The sequence below is a fragment of the Eubalaena glacialis genome, chromosome 11, assembly GCF_028564815.1.
Source record: "Eubalaena glacialis isolate mEubGla1 chromosome 11, mEubGla1.1.hap2.+ XY, whole genome shotgun sequence".
NCBI classification, from domain to species: Eukaryota; Metazoa; Chordata; class Mammalia; order Artiodactyla; family Balaenidae; genus Eubalaena; species Eubalaena glacialis.
The window spans coordinates 93,573,619-93,595,314 of NC_083726.1; the positions used below are offsets into that span (position 1 = coordinate 93,573,619).

Genomic DNA, 21,696 nt, shown 5'->3' on the forward strand with positions numbered 1-21,696 from the left:
AAAGCTAGCAAAAAGATATTATTCATAAATTTCAAATTTATTTCTCCTATATGGTAATAATCTAAAATCACGGTTCCCAAGCTTTTCCCACCTCCACACTGTTGCCATCTCTGTATGTATGTCATGCTACTTCTTTATACCACTAAGAAGCAAAACATAAAACCTAATTGATATTGACACCTCCAAATGCTTTGAAATTAGGATAAGGAGGGAGAGAGGATATCTGCCCACTTGTTTTTCTTTATATTTTGACATAATTTACAAACCAAAGAATAATTCTAGAAATAAAATAACCATTTAGCAAAAACATACCAATAGCCTTTCTTTACCTCAAATGACCTAATTTATAAATTCATATACAATAAATTTAATACTTTTACAAACTTCTATGCTAGCACTGAAATTCTGCTTATTTACAAAAATGCCTTGATAAATTAATTTCCATATTTAATTTAATAATTTTGATTTTGAAATATAAGATTTCTATACTTTGACTTTGCAGAAACCTGTTTAAGTATTACTCACTGGCAAGTCATTCTTTTGTTTCCGTCTAACATCTTCCCTGAGTTTTACATACACAAATATATTAAAAATAACAATTTAACTCAGCTAGGCAAGCCTCTCCATGCACATAAAGATCACAGCAACAGGAGGCTAGTGTGAGGATATTAAAAGTATGAATGAGACAACTTCTCTGACCTAACAGGTTAATACAAGGACTGCCAGGGGACTGGGGGACAATAAAGCAACACATGTGACAGATCTGCTGCACTTTTCTTCCTTTACCTATCTGTCTTGATGGTAAGCACATCTGTGCTCTTGCAGTATCGATCTCCTACAAGTTTAATAAGTTTCTTCTTTGCGTGATCATCTAAATTCAAACTGGAAAGTTTAACCTTAAAAATACAAGAAAAAAAAATTTTTTAATTACTTTATATACTTTGCATAATGAGAAAACAGTGGCAAAATTATTTACACTAACATTAAAAAAGAAACCAAAAGAAACTTTTTCAAACGCCTTCCTTTACAGAATTAGTAATTCACAAGTATCATGAAGCCTGATCTTACTCATGGAAAAAAAAAAATAGCGGGAGCAAAGTGTTTGGAGTTCTTTGAAAGTTCTGGGCATTAGTACCTTTCCTAAAAGAACCAATGACACGTCTCTTAAATAAATGAAATTACAGTGCTTACGAGTATTACTAACTAGTAGAATTCAACTCAATTAGTGTCAGTAAAGCTATTTATAAAAATAAATGGATGAAACATAGGGGCTTTAAGAATTTCTACCATGCAACTATGAGACCCATATCACTGCAACAGTTTAGGGGCTTTTATTTTATTTTATTTTATTTATTTTCTTTATTCTTGGCTGCATTGGGTCTTCGTTGCTGCGCGCGGGCTTTCTCTAGTGGCAGCAAGCGGGTGCTACTCTTCGCTGCAGTGCGCAGGCTTCGCATTGTGGTGGCTTCTCTTGTTGTGGAGCACAGGCTCTAGGCACGCGCACTTCAGAAGTTGTGGCACGCAGGCTCAGTAGTTGTGGCTCACGGGCTCTAGAGCACAGGCTCAGTAGTTGTGGCACATGGGCTTAGTTGCTCCGCGCATATGGGATCTTCCCCGTCCAGGGATCAAACCTGTGTCCCCTGCATTGGCAGGCAGATTCTTAACCACTGTGCCACCAGGAAAGTCCCAGGGGCAATTATTTTAAAAGCTACAGATGTCTCGTGGAAGCCAGAATACAGCATCCATGAAGGGTCAAAACATTTGAAATAATTCAGCTCAACATTTCTCAAAATGTTAATACTAGTCCCACAGGCTGCTAAAAAGAATGATTTCTTTAAAAAGGCTGTTTCTATTGAGTCCATTTAGGAAATGTTGAGTTAAACTGGGTTCTTCACAGCAGGATTTCTTAGAGGAGGCAACATGTTAAAGAGCATGCTGAATTTCAAGACGAGCATTGTTATGTAATAATTCCAACACTTATTTAACCTCAGATTCCACTTTTCAAGGGACAATTCATGAAATTAGTCTTCCTTAAAACATATTTTGGAAAATGCTGGAATAAATGAACATACTTTTTAATTTGCAGAGAATTATGGCTTGGGCTGAAAGTATTATCTAGAGATGAATAGGCTTGATCCAGGAAAACAGGTTAGAGACTACAATGCAGGTAAATAAGGTAAACAACAGACTAGTTTTCCATGGAGAGCATTAAGAATAAGCAAAAATCAGAACTGTATGAAAAGGCTAAATAAGATTTTGAAATCCCACCTATTTCTTCCCTCTAGCTTCAATAACCCTGCATTTCACTCAAGACAACCATAGCATAAGAGCTTATTTATTTTCCCACTAGACTGCAAACCCTTGAGAGTAAGAACAATAACTGTCTTGTTCCTGGCAATGACCTAGCACCTAAAAAGCATGCAACATATATTGGCTGAATGAATACATAAATTTAAAAAAGGGAGGATATGTTGTTTCTTTTTTAAGCACAGTGAATTTTTTTATTTGGATAGAAAAAATAGGAAATAAAAAAATAAATATAAATGCACTCCAAGAACATTAGTAAGAACACTGACTATTAAATATCAATCCCACAGAACGGTCATATGTTGTAGGCAATGTGAAATTACCACAGTCCCCTGAAAAGAATTTATGTCAACAACCAGGTTATTAGCTTGATGGATAAAATAAGCAGTTTTATGATGACTCTGATTGTTAGCAATATGGAAAATTACCTATGAGAAAATCATAAAACGTACCTACATTATGATTATAATTATGAAAATGTATGTATATCTGCATGCATACAGATACAGTACAGAGAAAGAAATAGATTTTACATTCAGATACTGAGCAGGTAGTGATTTTCCCTTTTAAAACTCCTTCAATAAAATCATGATGTTTAACAATACATTTAAAAATTTACCATTTAAAAAATTTGTGTTCTAGTTTTTTATGTAAGAAGCAGTCAAAAACGTGGCAGCAATGCTGATCATTACTGTGACGACTGTTTTAAAACTCATTGTTCACATTAATATTTTAATGGTCAAAAATTATATAGTCTTATGCCAGAAGCTCATAAATATTGCAGAAACAGCTGAGCAGTGCACTCACGCCACCTGCTAGCACTCAAAGGCATTGCAAAATTGTAGTCTTTAACCTGGACTAGTATTCTTAGGTTGAAGTTGAGTGACATTTATTTGTCCTTAGACTTTTCTTTTTTCAAGTTACTGTATTTTAAAGAGTCAACATTGTACTATTAACATTATCCCCAAAACAATGTTCACATTTCAAATCATAGTTATAGGTTTATCTTCAAATGTCTCATTTAAAAGAACTACATAAATTGAAAAATGTCTAAATGTGTAAAATATTTTCTTCATTTACAAGAATATGCAGTTAATTAAAGAACTATGGTATTACACATAAGACAAGAATTGGGCTTGATGTCTAGATTTGCTACCTATCAGATAAGTGACCTTAAACAAATCATGTGATCTTCCTGTCTGTTTCCTCATTTATAAAATAGAAAGGATTCACAGAATTTTTGTCAGGAATAAATGAGATTAAATAGAAGAAAGCATTTTTTTTTCATATTTTCTCATCTTTTATTTTTTTATTTTATTTTATTTTTAACATCTTTACTGGAGTATAATTGCTTTACAATGGCGTGTTAGTTTCTGCTTTATAACAAAGTGAATCAGCTATACATGTACATATATCCCCATATCTCCTCCCTCTTGCGTCTCCCTCCCACCCTCCCTATCCCACCCCTCTTAAAATCCTATACAAATATGTTATTTTTAATTCTGAACTACTTTTATGACTATCAAAAAAATATGATACCAACTTTCTTTCTCTAAATTTAAAAATTTGAGTATCTCTGAATATTATTTTATAATATTTGATTACCTTCAGAGTACTGCATTAACTCATGCTGGACTACACATGGTTTAGTCTTACTGTTTTACCTACTTTTACCCTTGAACCACATGACACCAGTCTGGACACCACCCCTGAGCCTCAACCGTCAGCAGGTAGAGTGAAAAGAGTCCAGAAGGGCCAACAGGAGTCAGGCAGAAGGGATAAAAGGGATGGAGGAAGGTATGGCATGGTGGCATGAGACAAAAAGGAGACAAGCGGGGATGGCAGCATGATATAATAAGTGGTAACTGGTGGCATACTTCAAATAAAAAGTGAGATTATTTTTATATGAAACAAAATAAGCAAATTTAGAACAGGTAAGGACTTTATATGTCTATTCTAGTACTGAAGACAAAGGCCCACAAAAATTAAGACCAAAAACATGAATTAGAATCTAGGATTCCTGGGAATTCCCTGGTGGTCCAGTGGTTAGGACTCGGCGCTTTCACTGCCTTGGGCCTGGGTTCAATCCCTGGTCGGGAACTAAGATCCCGCAAGCCGTGCAGCACAGCCAAAAAAAAAAAAAAAAAACTAGGTTTTCTAACTCTGAGTTCAGAGATTTTTTTTTTTGTCATAAAACAGAGCTCAACTGTCATTTGTTGTTGTTACCATTATTATTAAAAAGAGGGAACATTTATTAGGTTCTTAACAATGTATCAGGTATTATTATTTTATAATAGCAACACTCTATTAACCTGTGGAATGATATCAGCAAAGTAGAATTTTAAGTTCTTTTTCTGTTTTCCTTTTGTTGATCTATATTTTATGAAATGTATACAGTAAATCTGTATTATCTTTTGTGATTTTAAAATATTTTCAATGTCTCTAAATACATAAATATATTGCTATGATATTTAAACTGTCCTATGGAATTGAAAAAAACACTGGAAAGCTTCATAAATTCATTTCATATAGATGGTACAACCCTGATACCAAAACCCAAAGAAAGAAAATTACAAATCAATTATGGCTATATCACTGAAAATATTTCTAAAGCTTCAAGTTTGTCTATTTGTTAGCATATAATGCAAAGATGGTTGCAGAGATTTTCCACGTATTTTTGCAGCACACTTGGAATGTTCCAATTTAAAATACAGATTACATGGAGTACGAAAATGAACTTTTTGTACTGGAAGGCCCCTCAGAAAGGTGGGCAGTCATCCTCCAGGATAGGTGAATCAGAAGTACATTAGTCAGGGCTCCCTGGAGAAATGGCTGATTCTGGGAATGGTACAAGGAATATATAAAATGAGCTAGGAGCATTCTGTGGTGCCAAAAAATAAGGAAGTGTTTAAAAAACAAATGATGGGGCATGACAAAGGAGCAGAGGGGCCAGCTGAAAGAGTGCCCAACTGCCAAAGACGAAACAATTTGAGCAACAAAATAAAGTATTATTGGACCATAATCCAAAGGATAAAGTAAAAATCCATGAATCCACACTGATACAAGTAAGTGACTGAGTAAATAAATGAATGGAGGAGAATAGACAAATACCCCACATAGAAGAATTCCAAATAATCTATATTTCTCCTTCGAGGCGGTGGAGCATAACTTCCGTAAGTGTGGGCTGTGCACAGTGACTTCCTTCTAAAGAGTACACTATGGAAAGGAAGAAAAAAAAGAGTAATTTCATAGTGGAGAAAACTGGCCAACACTACCTCAGCCAGGTGATCTAAGCTGCATCATCAGTGATAAGTCATGTGAGGAGCCTAAACCCTTGCTATGGTACTTAACTTCTGAGGTTTTCCTCCCCAAAACACCTAACAATCTAACCATGAGAAAAACATCAAACAAATCGAAACTGAAGGACATTCCGCAAAATACGTAACTGGTACTTCTCAAAACTGTCAAAGTCATTGAAAACAAGGAAATTCTGAGAAACAATCACAGCCAAGAAAAGCCTAAAGAGACACGATGACTAAATGTAATGTGGTACCCTGGATGGGATTCTGAACAAAAAAAGGACATTAGGTAAAAACTAAGGATCTGAATAAAGTATGAACTTTAATTAATAATGTATCAATATTGATTCATTCATTAGTTATAATGTACCACAGTACCATAAGATGTTAACAACAGGAGAAATTTGGTGTGAATATGGCAAACTCTGTACTATCCTTGAAGCTTCTCTGTAAATCTAAAACTATTTTAAAAGTGAAAGCTTAATTTAAAAAAAGGTTCATCGGGTAAAACTGCCCATAACTGCTGTGTGAAAAAAGACACGTGATGTGCATCAAGACTCCTTTAACAAAGGTTTCCAATACTAACTTAGGAGTTAGTTACTAGGGCACATGTGCAATGGCATGTGGCATGTTCCTGGTAAGTGAGAGGAGGGATTTGAAATTTCTCCAAAGCAACATGAGATTAGGACAAATAATCCTAAATAAAACATTATCACAGCAAATCAGTCAGTGGTAAAGTAAAAGAATAATGTACCATAAACTGATCAGGGCTCAGAAATGGTTCAGTAATTGAAAATCAATTAATATAATTCATTACTTTAAAAATTCAAAGGAGATCATTTCAAAAATGCTAGTAAACTAGGAACAGGATACATCGTTAACACAGTAGGGATTATTATCTCTAAACTGAAATCCAATCTCAGAGGCTAAATACTAGAGGCATACCCATTAAAGTAGAGAACAGCACAAGGGACTACATAAACATTTTAGATACTCTAATGCAAAAGACAAAAAGAAAAAACAAGCTATAGATATTTAAAAAGGAGAACTAAAACTACCATTAATTATCATTTATTTCTTGAGAAATCACCCAAAGAATCAACCGAAAAGTCCTAGCATCCCAATTTTGGTCTCCAAACACCAATGTTCACTAAAAGGTATCAGAGCTCCTGGAGAAATAGCTATTTCCAGGTCTGGGATAAGGAATATTCTATATAGTAAGCCTGGTCCATCTTGTGCCAGAAGGCAAGGAAATTTTCCGATGCTAATGGGCTTGTAATAAAAGGACATAGGAATCCGTTTAGAAGAGATCCTACTGGCCAAAGTTAGGACATAACTTTGATCAAAAAGAATATGATTTTACTTGATCAAAATTTGCTGAATATACCCATCTACACATTACCTGTTCAAGGGAAAAGCAAAAAATGACAACCCATAACCTCACAATGGAAAGATCGGGTTGTCAGCCTCTTAACCAAGTGATCAATCTCAGCATACTAAGAATGAGGCAACCAGACTTTACGTGCCCTCTCATATAATGCAATATAAAATACACAGCAACATCTATCAAGTGTTCTTGTCAAAACAGTTTACTGTAATCTAATCAGTCCTTTAACTTCCACTTTACAGGAAATACAGGAGATAGAGACATAAGGTAAATGACACCAGGATGCATGGAGACAAATTCAGAAGGTAGGAAGCGCTGCAGGATAAAATTTCTGTCTCTTTACCATGTCTGTGTCATGATGGGGGTTGCAGCTTGGGGGAGCGGGAAGAGGAGTGGTGAGGTCCTTTGCTGTTCTAGATTTTAAAAGACCTAAGTGACATTATAAGCAAATGTAACAGTGCTTGACTGGATTCTGGTTTAAACAAAAAAGCTATTTAAACATTTTGGTGAGACAACTGGGGAAATCTGAGCATGGAGTACACATTTTAGATGATATTAAAAAATTACTGAAAATTTTATTAGCTGTATTAATTATATTGGAATTATATAGGAAAATTTCATTAATTTTTAGAGATAACACACTAACGTATTTTAGTATGAGAAGTCAGACATTAGTAATTTTAAAGTAAACACTTAAACCAAAAACACACAAACACACAAGAGTGTGTATGTGTATAAGTGTATCAAGCACTCAATATTTTAAATTTGTCAAATATTAATTACTATTGATACAACAACGTGCCATGTGTATGGGTATTTATTATACTATTCTCTCTACTCTATACATTTGGAATTTTTGATAAGAAAGGTTAAAAAACACAATTTGGTAAAGTAGCCAAGTAAAAAATTAAAAAATAACTATACCATTTTTGACAAGGGTGTCAAAACAATTCAATGGGGGGAAAATAGTCTTTTCAACAAATAGTGCTGAGACAGATGAATATCCACATGTAAAATAAAGCTGGTTCCCTACCTTACACTATACATAAAAATTAACTGAAAATGAATCACAGACCTAAATGTAAGAGACAAAACTCTCAGAAGAAAACATAGGAATAAATTTTCATGACCTTGAATTAGACAACGGTTTCTTACATATGGCACCAAAAGCACAAGAAACAAAGAAAAAAAAATGCATAAATCCGACTTCATCAAAATTAAAATTTTTGTGCTTAAAAGAACACCATCAAGAAAGTGAGATGACAATGCATGGAATGGGAGAAAATATTTGCAAGTCATATATCTGATAAGCAACTGGTATGAAGAATAAATAAAAAACACAACTGAAAAACAAAAAGTCAAATTACTCAAAAGATGGGCAAAGAATTTAAAGACATTTCCCCAAAGAAGATATACAAATGGTCAATAAGCACATGAAAAATTGCTCAACATCATTAGTCATTAGGGAAATGCAGGCCAAAACCACAATGAGATACTTCACACCCATCAGAATGGTGAAAACTATAAAGACCGACAACAATCATTAGAAAGGATGTGGAGAAATTGAAACCCTCAAACACCGCTTATGAAATAGTGCAGTCACTTTGTAAAACAGCTTGGTAGTTCCTCAAAATGTTACACATGGAGTTACCATATGACCCAACAATTCCACTTTTAGGTATATAGCCAACAGAACTAAAAACCTATGTCCACACAAAAACCTGTGCACAAAGGTTCACAGCAGCATTATTCATAACAGCCAAAAAGTGGAAACAACTCAGATGTCTACTGACTGATAAGTGGATAAATAAAACATGGTATATCCATAAAATGAAACATTATTTGGCAATAAAAAAAATGAAGAACTGATACATGCTATAACAGATGAAACTCTGAAAGCATTATACTAAGCAAAAGTATACATATTGTATGATTCATTTATAGGAAATATCAATAGGCAAATCCACAGAGAAAGAAAGTAGATTAGTTGTTGACAGGAGCTACAGGGGTATTGAAGAGCAGGGTAGAATGGGGATTGACTGATAATGGGTATGGGATTTCTTTTTATGGTGATGAAAATTTCTGGAGTCAGGTAGTGGTGATGGTTGCACAACTCTGTGATATACTAAAAACCACTGAGTTGTAAACTTTAAAAGGATGAATTCTACAGTATGTGAATTATATCTCAATAAAGCTGTTACTAAAAAGAAAAAAGAAGTATATAAGAAATCAATATACCATCAAAATGCACAAAGGAGAAAAAAAAAAAAAAGCACTTTACAAAGGAATACATTCTCACCTTCATTTGAATTCAAAGGCATACATATTTTAAATATAAGATATATTTTACCTATCAAGCTGATAGGTAATAATAATATCTAGGCTGGTGAGAGTACAGGAAAACACGCTTTCTCACAATCTGCTGGTGTTGTAATTGTTACATTGCCTGCAGGAATTTTATAATATATAATCAAAAACCTTTCACAATATATATCAAAAATCTTCAAAAGATCTATATCCTTTGACCTAACTTCTCATTTTAGTAAGTCATCCTAGGAACATAATCAGGAATATATACAAATACTAATCTCAAGAATATTCGTTATATTTTTCTAATAAAGAAAACTGTTAGAAAGCCTAAATGTCCCATGATATGGCTAATTTAAATAAACTATGGTAGATCTATGCTATAGAATTATTTGTTTGTCTCTCCCACTTCAGTCTCAGAAAAGGACTATGTCTGAATTGAGCAGTGTTGCATCCCTAGCCTCAAACATTGTCCTGGCACATTAACAGACCCTCATTTACACACTATTCATTAAATAGTGTTTAATAACACTATTAACATTAAACAGTGTTTAATAATATTGAAAATTTTAAATTCACATTGTTAAACAAAATTTGAGCAGACAACTAATCAAATATAGTATCATCCCATTAATATACACAAAGGCTGACTATATATATACTAAAATGAGCTCCTGTAGTCAACAGTGGTTATTTGAGTGGTGGAATTACAGGCAATTTTATTTTATACTTTAAAAAACTTTTATATTCTCCAAATTTCTATGATAAATATGTATCAGTTTTATAATTATGCATACAAAATACTATTATAAAATAATATGTTCCAATAACTCTTATTTTTTAAAAATTAACTCTTACCCTTAATGTCACTACTCGTGCTTTGGGGTTTCGAATAGATGGTCCCGCTGATACATAAGCAGCTGTGTCAATTTCAATTGGAAAATGCTTCCTGCATTTCTCATCACTGTCTAATGCAGCTGGCCACTCGGTGCAAAAATCTGAGAATTAAAAAAAATTATCTCATTTATAGTTTTGTAAGTAAATTCTCCTTATAATGTATGCTACCCGACAAAATCAAATTATTGAGGAAGATCACCTTTCAAGATACATGAAATGAAACATGAAATGAAAGAACAGATTCTCTTCTGCACTTATAAATACATCATCATCCTGCATGCGTCCCTTTTCTTCCTAAGTGAATCCTAATTAGGGAATTTAATTAAGGGAATGATTTGGATAGTTCAGGTTTGGTGGGGAGCAGTTAAAAGGGAGCTATGACTTGATGGAAGTTTATTATAGCTTTGCACATATCTGTTATGAGACAGTTTATTTCCTCGCCAACTAAAAGCAGTTCATAGTGCCCTGAGAATTATTGTTTTTGAAAAGGCAACAGATAACATTAATTCACACCCAAATGAAGGTTACTAAAAATCAGCTGAAGGGAAGTGAAAGAAGCTCTGAAAAAACTCTAAGAGGGAATTCCCTGGAGGTCCAGTGGTTAGGACTCGGCGTCTTCCCTGCTGTGGCCTGGGTTCAATCCCTGGTCAGGGAACTAAGATCCAGCAAGCCTCGCGGCACAGCCACAAAAAATAAAAAAGCTCTACTGAGATGTGGTCAACCTTCTTTCAGAAACTGAGTTCAATAGGGCCTCTAACTATAACAGGTACAAAAGCCTCGGTCACCTTTAAAGGATCCTTCCAGTAATTCATGTTTCTTCGATGTGACTTCTGAGCCACTGGGGCTCAAGAGAAAAACGAACAGACTTGTCCTCACCTTCAGGCAAGGCAGCGAGCCTAGAGAGGAGTGGGTCTGGCTCTGAGACCTGGGCTACAACCGCAAGTTCCAAGCACTGAGAACACTGCTCACAGCACAGACGTGTAAACTCAGGCCTCAAATGAAAAACAAATCTTTAAAGGACAAGAGAGAACTCCCAGCCTCCCGCAGCTATCAGTACTAGTAGTATTGAGGGACTTCATAGGTGGGCAGCTGATTTTATTTTGCCCTATTCCTATCAAGTTAGCGTGGTACAGGGCTCTCAGCTTGGGATGAAAACTTCTGGCGTTATCAGGTTCCCCTCAATAGAAACCTCATTTCCTAAATAGCCTCATTCTAAGAAAAAGTAATCGGTTTCTTAGGTCAAACACATTAGACCCCATGGATCCGTGCTTTCTCCAATAACATTTTCCCTCAGCTAACAACTTTCTTATAATAAGCACTATATTTAGCTCCCATTTAGGCTTTAATATCAGTCAGCAAAATGTCACTCTGGATTACAGAGACTTTCCAAGATCTGGGGCTAAATATACATTAGCAAATTAAGTATAGCTCACACCATTCCCTAAAAACTGTGTTTAAGAGATCAATACTCACACACTTTGAGGGGAAACAAATATCTTTGCCATTAAGAACATTTTGACATTTAAATAAAATGAACAGAGCAAAATTACTGAGGTTAAATTTCATTCCCATTATGAACTAATTCCAGTTTCCTGTACTGTAAGATGCAACACTGCCAGGCACTTTATAAGACAGACTAGTTTGGGGAATTTTATGAGTTACTGGATTTGTACCGACTTTTTTTTTTTTTTAAACTTTGGGTAAGTCATTTCAATCACCAGATGATAATTACAGCTTTTAAATTAAATTACCTGATTATATGTTCAAGAAAACACAGCCAACTGAAAAGTACATAATAGACCTCTATTAGCCTTCTATTCATCTGATAGGTAGAGCAACAGACTAGACTTCAAAAGACCTTGGTTTTTACTTAACTTCTGCCACGATTATTAAAGTTTTGGTAAATTACCTAACTCTCCTGTGCTTCAAATTTTCCATTTGCAAGTTAGATACAAAATCTGAACTGACCTACTTGAAAGAAAACTGAGAAGAAATATTTGAAAAGCCTTTGAGTTATTTGGAAGATACAAACTAAATCTAGAAGCTGGCAAAAGTGTAAAGGCAAAATTAAGGAAAGATTAAAACATTCACTTAAATACTGTAAAATATAATGCTACTCTTCTAAATATGTTGTATGAAAGCCTTTCATTTGAAAATTATTAAGTATTTTAGAACTACCTCATTACAATGACCAGTTTCTAAATTATAAATGCACATTTAAAAATATTGTTTAAAAAGGAAAAAAACTGAATTTATCACAGGGTAATGCATTTGTTAACTGGCTTTACAAAGGATCAAAAAATGATACATGATTTGTGTCATATGGGGCACAAATGTGCAACAGTGATCTGTGTCAGTCTAATATCAGGCTAATATCAACAAATATAGAAACATACAAAGGGACAGAAATGCATCCTAATGTCCCAAAACAAAAGACCACATAAATGAATGAAAATAGCAAGAGATTTTTCTTCCCTCATTTCAAGAGTAAGGTTATTATTCCTACTTTTTAGCCCTCTTTTTAAAACCTCTTTATTTTCTCTTCTTCCTCATAATTTTCAATGGAAGGCCCTCCCAGAAGCTCAAATTTCATCATAATCATGTTCACTAACTTATTTCTCCTTTTAGCATAATCAGGCTACCTGTGAAGTTTCTAGGTTTCATTTTCTTTCCTGAAAAGCCTTAACAAGTATATTGAGCATGTATACATCACCTTTAAATCAGCATAAATTTAAGACTTCAAAGGTACTAACTCTTGCATTGAACTACATAATCAATAAGTAATAGCTACAAACCTAAAACAACTCAAATTTGCTTACCTATATATAGTCCAATACAACTAGAACAGAAATTGAATTGGAATATTGTATATATTATGAACCATGAACAAAAAGTGCTCTTTGCCTTTACCTCCATATATGTGGGAAGAAGAAAGATGGTAGTACAGGTGAGTAAAATCTCTATACAACTAGCAATCAACAGATATTGTTGAAATTTAGTAAGTCTAGAAATGGAGGTATAATCATATTCAGGTGATTAGTTCCATTTTATAGATATCAAACTATACATATAATTTACATGTATATATACTATGTATAGAGTATATATAATATATATTCTTTATGTATGTGTTTAAAGAATATATAAAATTATACACACACACACACACACACACACACACACAAATAATAAGACCTAACTAATGACGAAAAGAGAACACGTCTGGAATGAGGGGCCAGGGAGGGAAAGGAGAAGCAAGAGACTATTACTTTTCACCATCAGCTCTTGTACTATTTAATTTTACCATAGGTATATTATCACTTCTAATTTCTTTAAAATTTTGAACAATTTCTTCAAGATAACCCTTTTCTGCAAAGTATCCCATTACTGGCCCCACTGACTATTCAGCTACTCAGCATCCTTCTACACTATCTTCAGTTTGGACCATATTGATTTGCATCTGTTAACACTCTACAATATTTTCTTCAGCCTTTTTATGTATATGCTTTCTATAATTCAACAATAAGTCCCTATCCTACCTGAGCCAGGATTATGGTTTCTGATCCCCAGAACTTATTCAGCAGATAATTGCAAGTTTGTACTCTTTGAAGATCTCCCTTTTCCCTCCACTCCTCAGTCCCTGGTAACCACCACCCTACCCTATTTCTAGGACCTCAGATTTTTCAGATTTCAAATATAAGTGATAATTATACAGTATTTGTCATGCTGTCTGACATAGTCCACTTAGCATAATACCCTCAAGGTCCATCCACATCGTCACAAATGGCAGGATGTCCTTCTTTCTCGTAACTGAATAATATTCCATTGTTCGTGCATGCATGTGTGTGTGTGTGCGTGTGCGTGTGTGTGTATACACCACATCATCTTTATCCGTTCATCCATCCACCGATAACACTTAGGTTGTTTCCATATCTTGACTGTTGTGAATAATGCTGCAGTGAACATGGGAGTTGAGATATCTCTTCAATATTCTGTCTTCATTTCCTTTGGATACATACCAAGAAGTGGGATTGCTGGATCATACAGCAGTTCTATTTTTAATTTTTTGAGGACCCTTCATACTGTTCTCCACAGTGGCTGCACCAATTTGCATTCCTACCAACAGTGCACGAGGGTTCGTTCCCTTTTCTCCACGTCCCCATCAACACTTGTTATCTCATCTTCCTGATGACAGTCATTTTAACAGGTACTGTGGTTTTGATTTTTTTTTTTTTTGATTTTGATTTCCCTGATGATTAGTGAAGTTGAGAATCTTTTCATGTACTCACTCGCCATTGTATGTCTTCTTTGGAAAAATGTCTATTTGATTCTTCTGCCCATTTTAAAATCAGATTTTTTTTTTACTATTGAGTTATATGAGTTCTTTATGTATTTTGGATATTAATATGCTTATCAGATGTATGATTTGCAAATATTTTCTGCCATTCCACAGATTGTCTTTTCATTTCACTGATGGTTTCCTTTGCTGTGCAGAAGCTTTTTAGTTTGAGGTAGTCCCACTTGCTACCTATTTTTGCTTCTGTTGCCTTTGCTTTAGGTGTCAAATTCCAAAAAATCATTGCGAAGATGAATGTCAAGAAGCTTACACCCAATGTTTTCCTCTAGGAGTTTTATGATCTCAGGTCTTATGTTCAAGTTTTTAATTCACGTCAAGTTGATTTTTGTGTATAGTGTTAAAAATGTGGTCCAGTTTCATTCTTCTACATGTGTCTGTCCAGTTTTCCCAACATTTATTGAAGAAACTATCCTTTCCTGCTTAAATATTTTTGGCTCTTTTGTCATAAATTAATTAACCAAATATACATGAGTTTATTTTGGAGCTCTCTGTTCTGTTCCACTGATCTATGTGTCTGTTTTCATGACAATAACATACTGTTTTGATTACTACTATCGCTTTGTAATATACTTTGAAATCAGGATGTGTGATGCCTCCAGCTTTGTTCTTCTTTCTCAATATTGCTTTGGCTATTTGAGGTCTTTTGTGGTTCTGTACAAATCTTAGGAGTTTGTTCCATTTCTGTGAAAAACACCATTGGAATTTTGACAGGGATTACACTGAATCTGTAGATTGCTTTGGGTTTTATGGACATTTTAACAATATTAATTCTTCCAATCCATATCTTACACTTATTTGTGTCTTCTTCAATTTCTTTCATCAATATTTTACAGTTTTCAGTGTACAGATCTTCCACCCCCTTGGTTAAAAGTATACTCTTATTTTGCGTTCATGTATTTTGTTTTTATTTTATTTCTTCCAGTTTTACTGAGATATAATTGGCACACAGCACTGTATAAGTTTAAGGTGTACAGCATCATGATCTGACTTGCATAAACCATGAAATGATGATCACAAGAAAGTCAGTGAACATCCATCATCTCATACAGATACAAAATTAAACAAATAGAAAAAAAATTTGTTTTCCTTGTTATAAGTACTCTTAGGATTTATTCTCTTAACAACTTTCATACAGAACATATAGCAGTGTTAATTATATTTATTATGTTGTACCTTATATCCCTAGTATTTAGTTACCTTATAACTGGAAGTCTGTACCTTTTGACTGCCTTCATTCAATTCCCCCTCCCCTGACCCAGTATTTTATTCTTTTTGATGCTATTGTAAATAAAAGTATTTTCTTAATTTCTCTTTTAAGAAAAAGAGAAATTTAATTTACAAATTTAAAATTAAATTACATTTAAATTTTAAATTAAATTACATTTAAATTTTAAATTAAATTAAATTACAAATTTAGAAAATCTCTCTTTCTGAACTCCCATGTTCACCACAGAAAATGCAACTGATTTTTGATACGGACTTTATATCCTGCAACCTTACCGAATTCGTTTATTAATTTTAATAGTTTTTTGGGAGCCTTTCAGATTTTCTACGTATAAGATAATGTCCTCAGCAAGTAAAGACAATTTTACTTCTTCCTTTCCAATGTGAATGCCTTTTATTTCTTTTTCTCACCTAACTGCTCTGGCTAGAACTTCCAGTACTATGTTGAATAAAAGTGGTGACAGTGGGAATCCCTGTCTTGTCCTGATCTTACAGGAAAAGCCTTTAGCTTTTCATTGTTGTAATATGATATGAGTTGTGGACTTGTTATATGTGGTCTTTATTATGTTGAAGTTTGTTCCCTCTATACCCACTGTGTTGAGAGTTTTCTCATGAAAGGATGCTAAATTCTATCAAATGCTTTTTCTGCATCTACTGAGATGATCATATGATTTTCATCCTTCATTTTGTTAATGTGGTGTATCACGTTGATTTACTTGCAGGTGTAGGACCACCTTGCATCTCTGGAATAAATCCTTCTTGATCATGGTGTATGATCCTTTTAATGTACTCTTGAATTTGGTTTGCTAGTATTTTGTTGAGGATTTTTGATCTATGCTCATCAGGGATACTGGCCTGTAATTTGTCCTTGTCTGGTTTTGGTATCAGGGTAATGCTAGATTTATAAAATGAGTGTGGGTGTTCCCTCCTCTTCTACTGTTTAGAAGAGTTTGAGAACTATTGGTAATTCTTTAAATGTTTAGTAGAATTCACCAGTGAATTAGGAGTTTGGGATTAATATATACACACGAATATATATAAAATAGATAACCAACAAGGACCTACTGTATAGCACAGGGTCCTATACTCAATATTTTGTAATAACCTATAAGGGAAAAGAATCTGAAAAAGAATATGTATATATTTATATATAAATGTATAACTGAATCACTTTGCTATATACCTGAAACTAACAAAACACTGTAAATCAACTATGATTCAATTAAAAAAAAAAAAAAGAATTCACCAGTGAAGCCATCTGGTCCTGGACTTTTCTTGGTGGGAGGTTTTTGATCAATGATTCAATCTCCTGACAAGTAACTGGTCTGTTCAGATTTTCTATTTCTTCATGATTCAGTCTTGGTACATTATATGTTTCTAGGAATGTATCCATTTCTTCTAGGTTGCCCAATTTGTTGGCATAAAAATGTTCACAGTAGTCTCTTAGATCCTTTGTACCTATATTTCTGTGATACCAGTTGTAATGTCTCCTATTTCATTTCTAATTTTGAGGCCTCTCTTTTTCTTGGTGAGTCTAGTTAAAGGTTTGTCTACGTTGTTTACCTTTTCAAAAAACAAGCCCTCAGTTTCACTGATCTTTTCTACTGTCCTTTTAGTCTCAATTTATTTCCACTCCAACCATTATTTCCTTCCTTCTACTAACTTTGGGCTAAGTTTGTTCTTCTTTTTCTAGTTTCTTGGGATCTAAAGTTAGGTGGTTTATTTAACATTTTTCTTTATTCTTAATGTAGTCATTTATTGCTATAAACTTCCCTCTTGGAACTGCTTTGGGGATATCCCGTATCTTAAGATATCTTTTTGATTTCTCTTTGACTGCTTCTTTGAATCAATATGCGTTTAGGGGCATGCTATTTAATCTCCACATATTTGTTAATCTTCTAGTTTTCTTCTTGTAATAGATTTCTAGTTTCATATCATTGTGGTTGGAAAAAACCACATGATACGATTTCAATCTTCTTAAGTTTATTAAGACTTATTTTGTGGCCTAACATATGATCTATCCTGAAAAATGTTTCATGTGTACTTGAGAAGAATGTGTATACTACTGCTGTTGGATGGAATGTTCTGTAAATGTCTGTTAAATTCACTTGATCTAACATGTAAGTCTAAATCCAATGTTTCCTTACTGACTTTCTGTCTGGATGATCTACCCATTGTTGAAAGTGGAGTACTGAAGCTCCCTACTACTACTGTATTGCTCTCTATTTCTTCCTTCAATTCTGTAAACATTTTCTGTATATTAAGTGCTCCTACTTTGGGCACACAAATATTTACAAATATTATATCCTCTTGATAAACTGACCCCTTTATCATTAGAAATGAGATTCCTGTGAAACTAATAAAATATTAAGTTCATATTACAAAACAACCACATACCTTTAAGAGCTTCACAGTGCTTTTTAATTGCTACAGGAGTCAAATGCAGAAAATTGGGAATCTAAAATAGAGAATTTTAAAGGATAAATTAGCTAAGTGTCTTTGTGTGTGTGTGTGTGTGTATGTGTGTGTGTTTGGGGGGCCATGCCGCGCAGCTTGCAGAATCTTAGTTCCCCAACCAGGGATTGAACCTGGGCCCCAGCAGTGAAAGCGCCGAGTCCTAACCACTGGACAGCCAGGGAATTCCTGCCTAAGTGTCTTAAAAACATGAAACAGACAATTTTCTCATAAAACTAAATCATAAGGCCCACAAACCTTGTAATAAATAAAATCTGGGTTTTTTTTAAACAATACTGATTCCATGTCACAGGTGTTGTAAATTCAAGAAATGAATTTCCTAAAATAAAGATTCAGTACCAAGTATCTTATGAGAATGATGGTGGAGAAGAAACATTATTTTTATAGTATTATTCTTGCGACGAATCTACAGGAGTATATATTTCCCTTCTAAAACTGAAAGCACTTTAGGACACAGACCATTGTTTAATAATCCTAATTCCCCTGGAATACATATCACTGAGATACATTTTCTACTTTATACTTAACAGACATTTTATGAATTGAATGGATGAATAAATGAAGCGAGCAGATCTTAAATGAAGTTGGGAATATCTTTATGATACACCGAGAGGTTCTCTAAACATTTATAGGGCCCATGGAAATTTAGGTAAGGTCAGAGATTTGATTCCTTCAAATAAATAATGAACATTTCCTAGTATATTTCTTACATAATGTTAAGCATCTAAAGAGAAAATTTAAAGAAACTCACTTGGAAAGAAACTTTGAACAAACAGAAAGTTACTCTAAACATTATGTCTGGAATCTTACGTGCTAATCAGAAAATGATTATTTTAATCAAGAGAAAACAGGTAACAAATATTGGGATTATGAGGTGGGTGACTTCATTTTCTATACTTTTATTTTACTTGTTTATTTATTCTATACTTTTATTTTTGAAACACGATTCAAAATCATAAAAGGAAAAAAATAATAGCTAATGCTTACACAGCATTTATATTGGCACTGTTCTATGAACACTATACATATTACCTCAGTTTACAAGCTTATTCAATGGCACTTACTAGGAACAGATCGTATCATCGGACTAAGCATTAAGGTGATTCTTAAAAGGGATGGCATGCATTAAATGTTTGGATTTGTATGTTTATTAAAATTCCATTCACAACCATCATTACAAATATATTGTTATTCTCTCTCACCAAGTGATATTTTCCAAAGACCTTTTCTTTAAACTAAGTTCAATTCCTCTCTTCACTTGAAGAAAAGATTAGTTTTATAGGTGTTTGTTTTCTTGTCTCTTGAAATGTTCCCATTTCCAAATTTCATCTGCCTATCTCCAGCAGCAAACAAACCCCTCTTCATATTACGATCTCATTTTTTACCAGCAACTTTTAGCAAATTTTTGTTTTACACGAAGACTCTCATTTAGCAGAAAATACAATTCCTTGATAATTTCATTGTATGTAAAAGGAAACCATCTAAGATATGCATTCCCAGGCTACGCATATTTGTATTTTCTTTAAGAAGTCTGTTTTTCAGAAATCATTATAGATGCTATCAACTCATTACAGATGCTATCAACTGAAGCATTTAACATGACCAATTCTTCTTCAAGAAATAAAGAAGTTTAAGGACTATAACAATAATACTAAATAATTTTCTGTGGAAGTTTTAAATCTCTTTTTCAAAAGTAAAAACTTCACCTCCCAGTTCTCAAACTCAAATTAGGTTATTTCACTTTTCTTAGTTCTGCTTGAAAGACACAATACAGAAAAGATACAACAGAAATGAAAAAGCCAAAAGGAAGCCATAGGACCAATCAATTACATTCTTAAAACGCCTAGGGTTCTTTGAGCCTTCTTTGCCGAGGATAACCAAAACATAATATCCATTATTACCTGGAAAAAGATTGAATTAAAATACAGTAAGCTGCTATGCACTGAACCTTGAAGTGTTGGGGGAGAGGGTAGGTGTCAGAGGGAGATCAGCATTTATTTAGATATAAGTTTTAGTCAATGAACCAGCAACTTATCTTACCTTTAAAAGTTCCAGATTTCCCTCCTTAGCCATGGGCACCCCTCTTTTTACTGGATAACCCATTCGAACAGGAAGAGGTACTGCTGAGGGTTTAAATGGTGCTGCAACAGGGTAAACACTAGGCCAGTCCTGGTCAACAGCCATTTTCTCTGTCCTAGGAGGTAGTGCCTGAGGAATGTAAAATAGTTTAATATTTTAAATATAAACACATTCTTTAATTTTAAAGCAAAAAAGCTGCAATTAAGAGAAACATAAGAGGACTTACAACCTACATAAAATCTGACCTCCCACAGCTAATGCCGCTGAAATGAAAAAACACTAAACGTACCTAAATATCTCTGGCACAGTTTCCTTAAACCCAGTAGCAAGGATCCCCTTTAACAGCACATTTCCTTCACAAAAAAATTTCTCTATCTTATTTATTTACTTAGACTTTTAGCAAACTTTCTACATATTGTTTATGAAGGGGTAAGTAATGATATATTTTGAATAATTTTTAAAACTTTGATGAAAGTCAGTACATGAGGTGACAATGAGACAAACTTGGAAATAAAGGAAATAAGAAAAAGGAACATAAAGAATAAGAACTCAGAAATAAATAAATTAGGATTAAACTAAATGAATAGATACTTAATGAGAAATAATATGTTTCCTAGGCCCAGAGAATAACTACATGATATTTTAGTCAATCATATTAACATATTTATTTTTTAAACTGTATTTGATAGACAGGGATGGCCAGCATTCCCTTTAAACCCAAAACGAAGGTTTGAAGAGGCAAAACTAGGCAACACCCATCTAAGTAATATACATGTAGTATATGTCCTGGAAGCAGTTAATATTCCTGTGAAAATGACTACTCTATACGATTATAATTAGTGCCATTTAACTTCCAACTAATGTGCCTTTGTTCTGACTCCATGCTTCCTAGGTGACCGTATAATTTGGATTCCTCCATAGAGATGTCTACAGGGTGAGACCAAACTGGTTAGATTAACGCATACATCCCAGGCTGCATGACTGTTCAAGGCATCATCAAAAATAATTCTTTATTCTGGTTTATATACCTATTTCCTGGGAGTATGTGAGTGAGTCCACCTCTCAAAGATGATCCATTCTCAGGGAACTGACAAAAAGCAGTGGAAGACTAGAGCCAGGGCTGTGGTAGTCACCCAGCCAACAGCCCCTTGAGAAGAAGCCTTCTCATGCAGCGCCCTTCTGCCTCATAATGAGTATCTGCCTCACTTTAGAATTTCAGAAACCAGTAAGACAGTCTATAATAGAGTACATTAGCTGCTTACCTTTCTTCTCAGTGGCCTTTCATATCTGGATGTTCTTTCTGTTGCAGCTAAAAGACAACATAACAGACACAGAGAATTTTATAACACAGAGCTGTTCAACAT

At 34.0% G+C, this 21,696-nt stretch overlaps 1 protein-coding gene across 2 annotated transcripts in view; it reads right to left on the bottom strand.

Moving 5' to 3' along the window:
* Positions 1-21,696, bottom strand: part of MRPS35 (mitochondrial ribosomal protein S35) — a 52,747-nt gene that overhangs the window by 27,349 nt on the left and 3,702 nt on the right. Inside the window, exons 2-6 of one of the 2 annotated variants that reach the window (XM_061205022.1) lie at positions 21,595-21,641; positions 20,294-20,461; positions 18,176-18,236; positions 10,159-10,298; positions 787-896 (exon numbers count right to left, since the gene is read on the bottom strand). In XM_061205022.1, coding sequence (XP_061061005.1) covers positions 787-896; positions 10,159-10,298; positions 18,176-18,236; positions 20,294-20,461; positions 21,595-21,641 — 526 coding nt within the window. The remainder of the gene's footprint in view (positions 1-786; positions 897-10,158; positions 10,299-18,175; positions 18,237-20,293; positions 20,462-21,594; positions 21,642-21,696) is intronic. The other variant, XM_061205023.1, reaches the window with a different exon arrangement.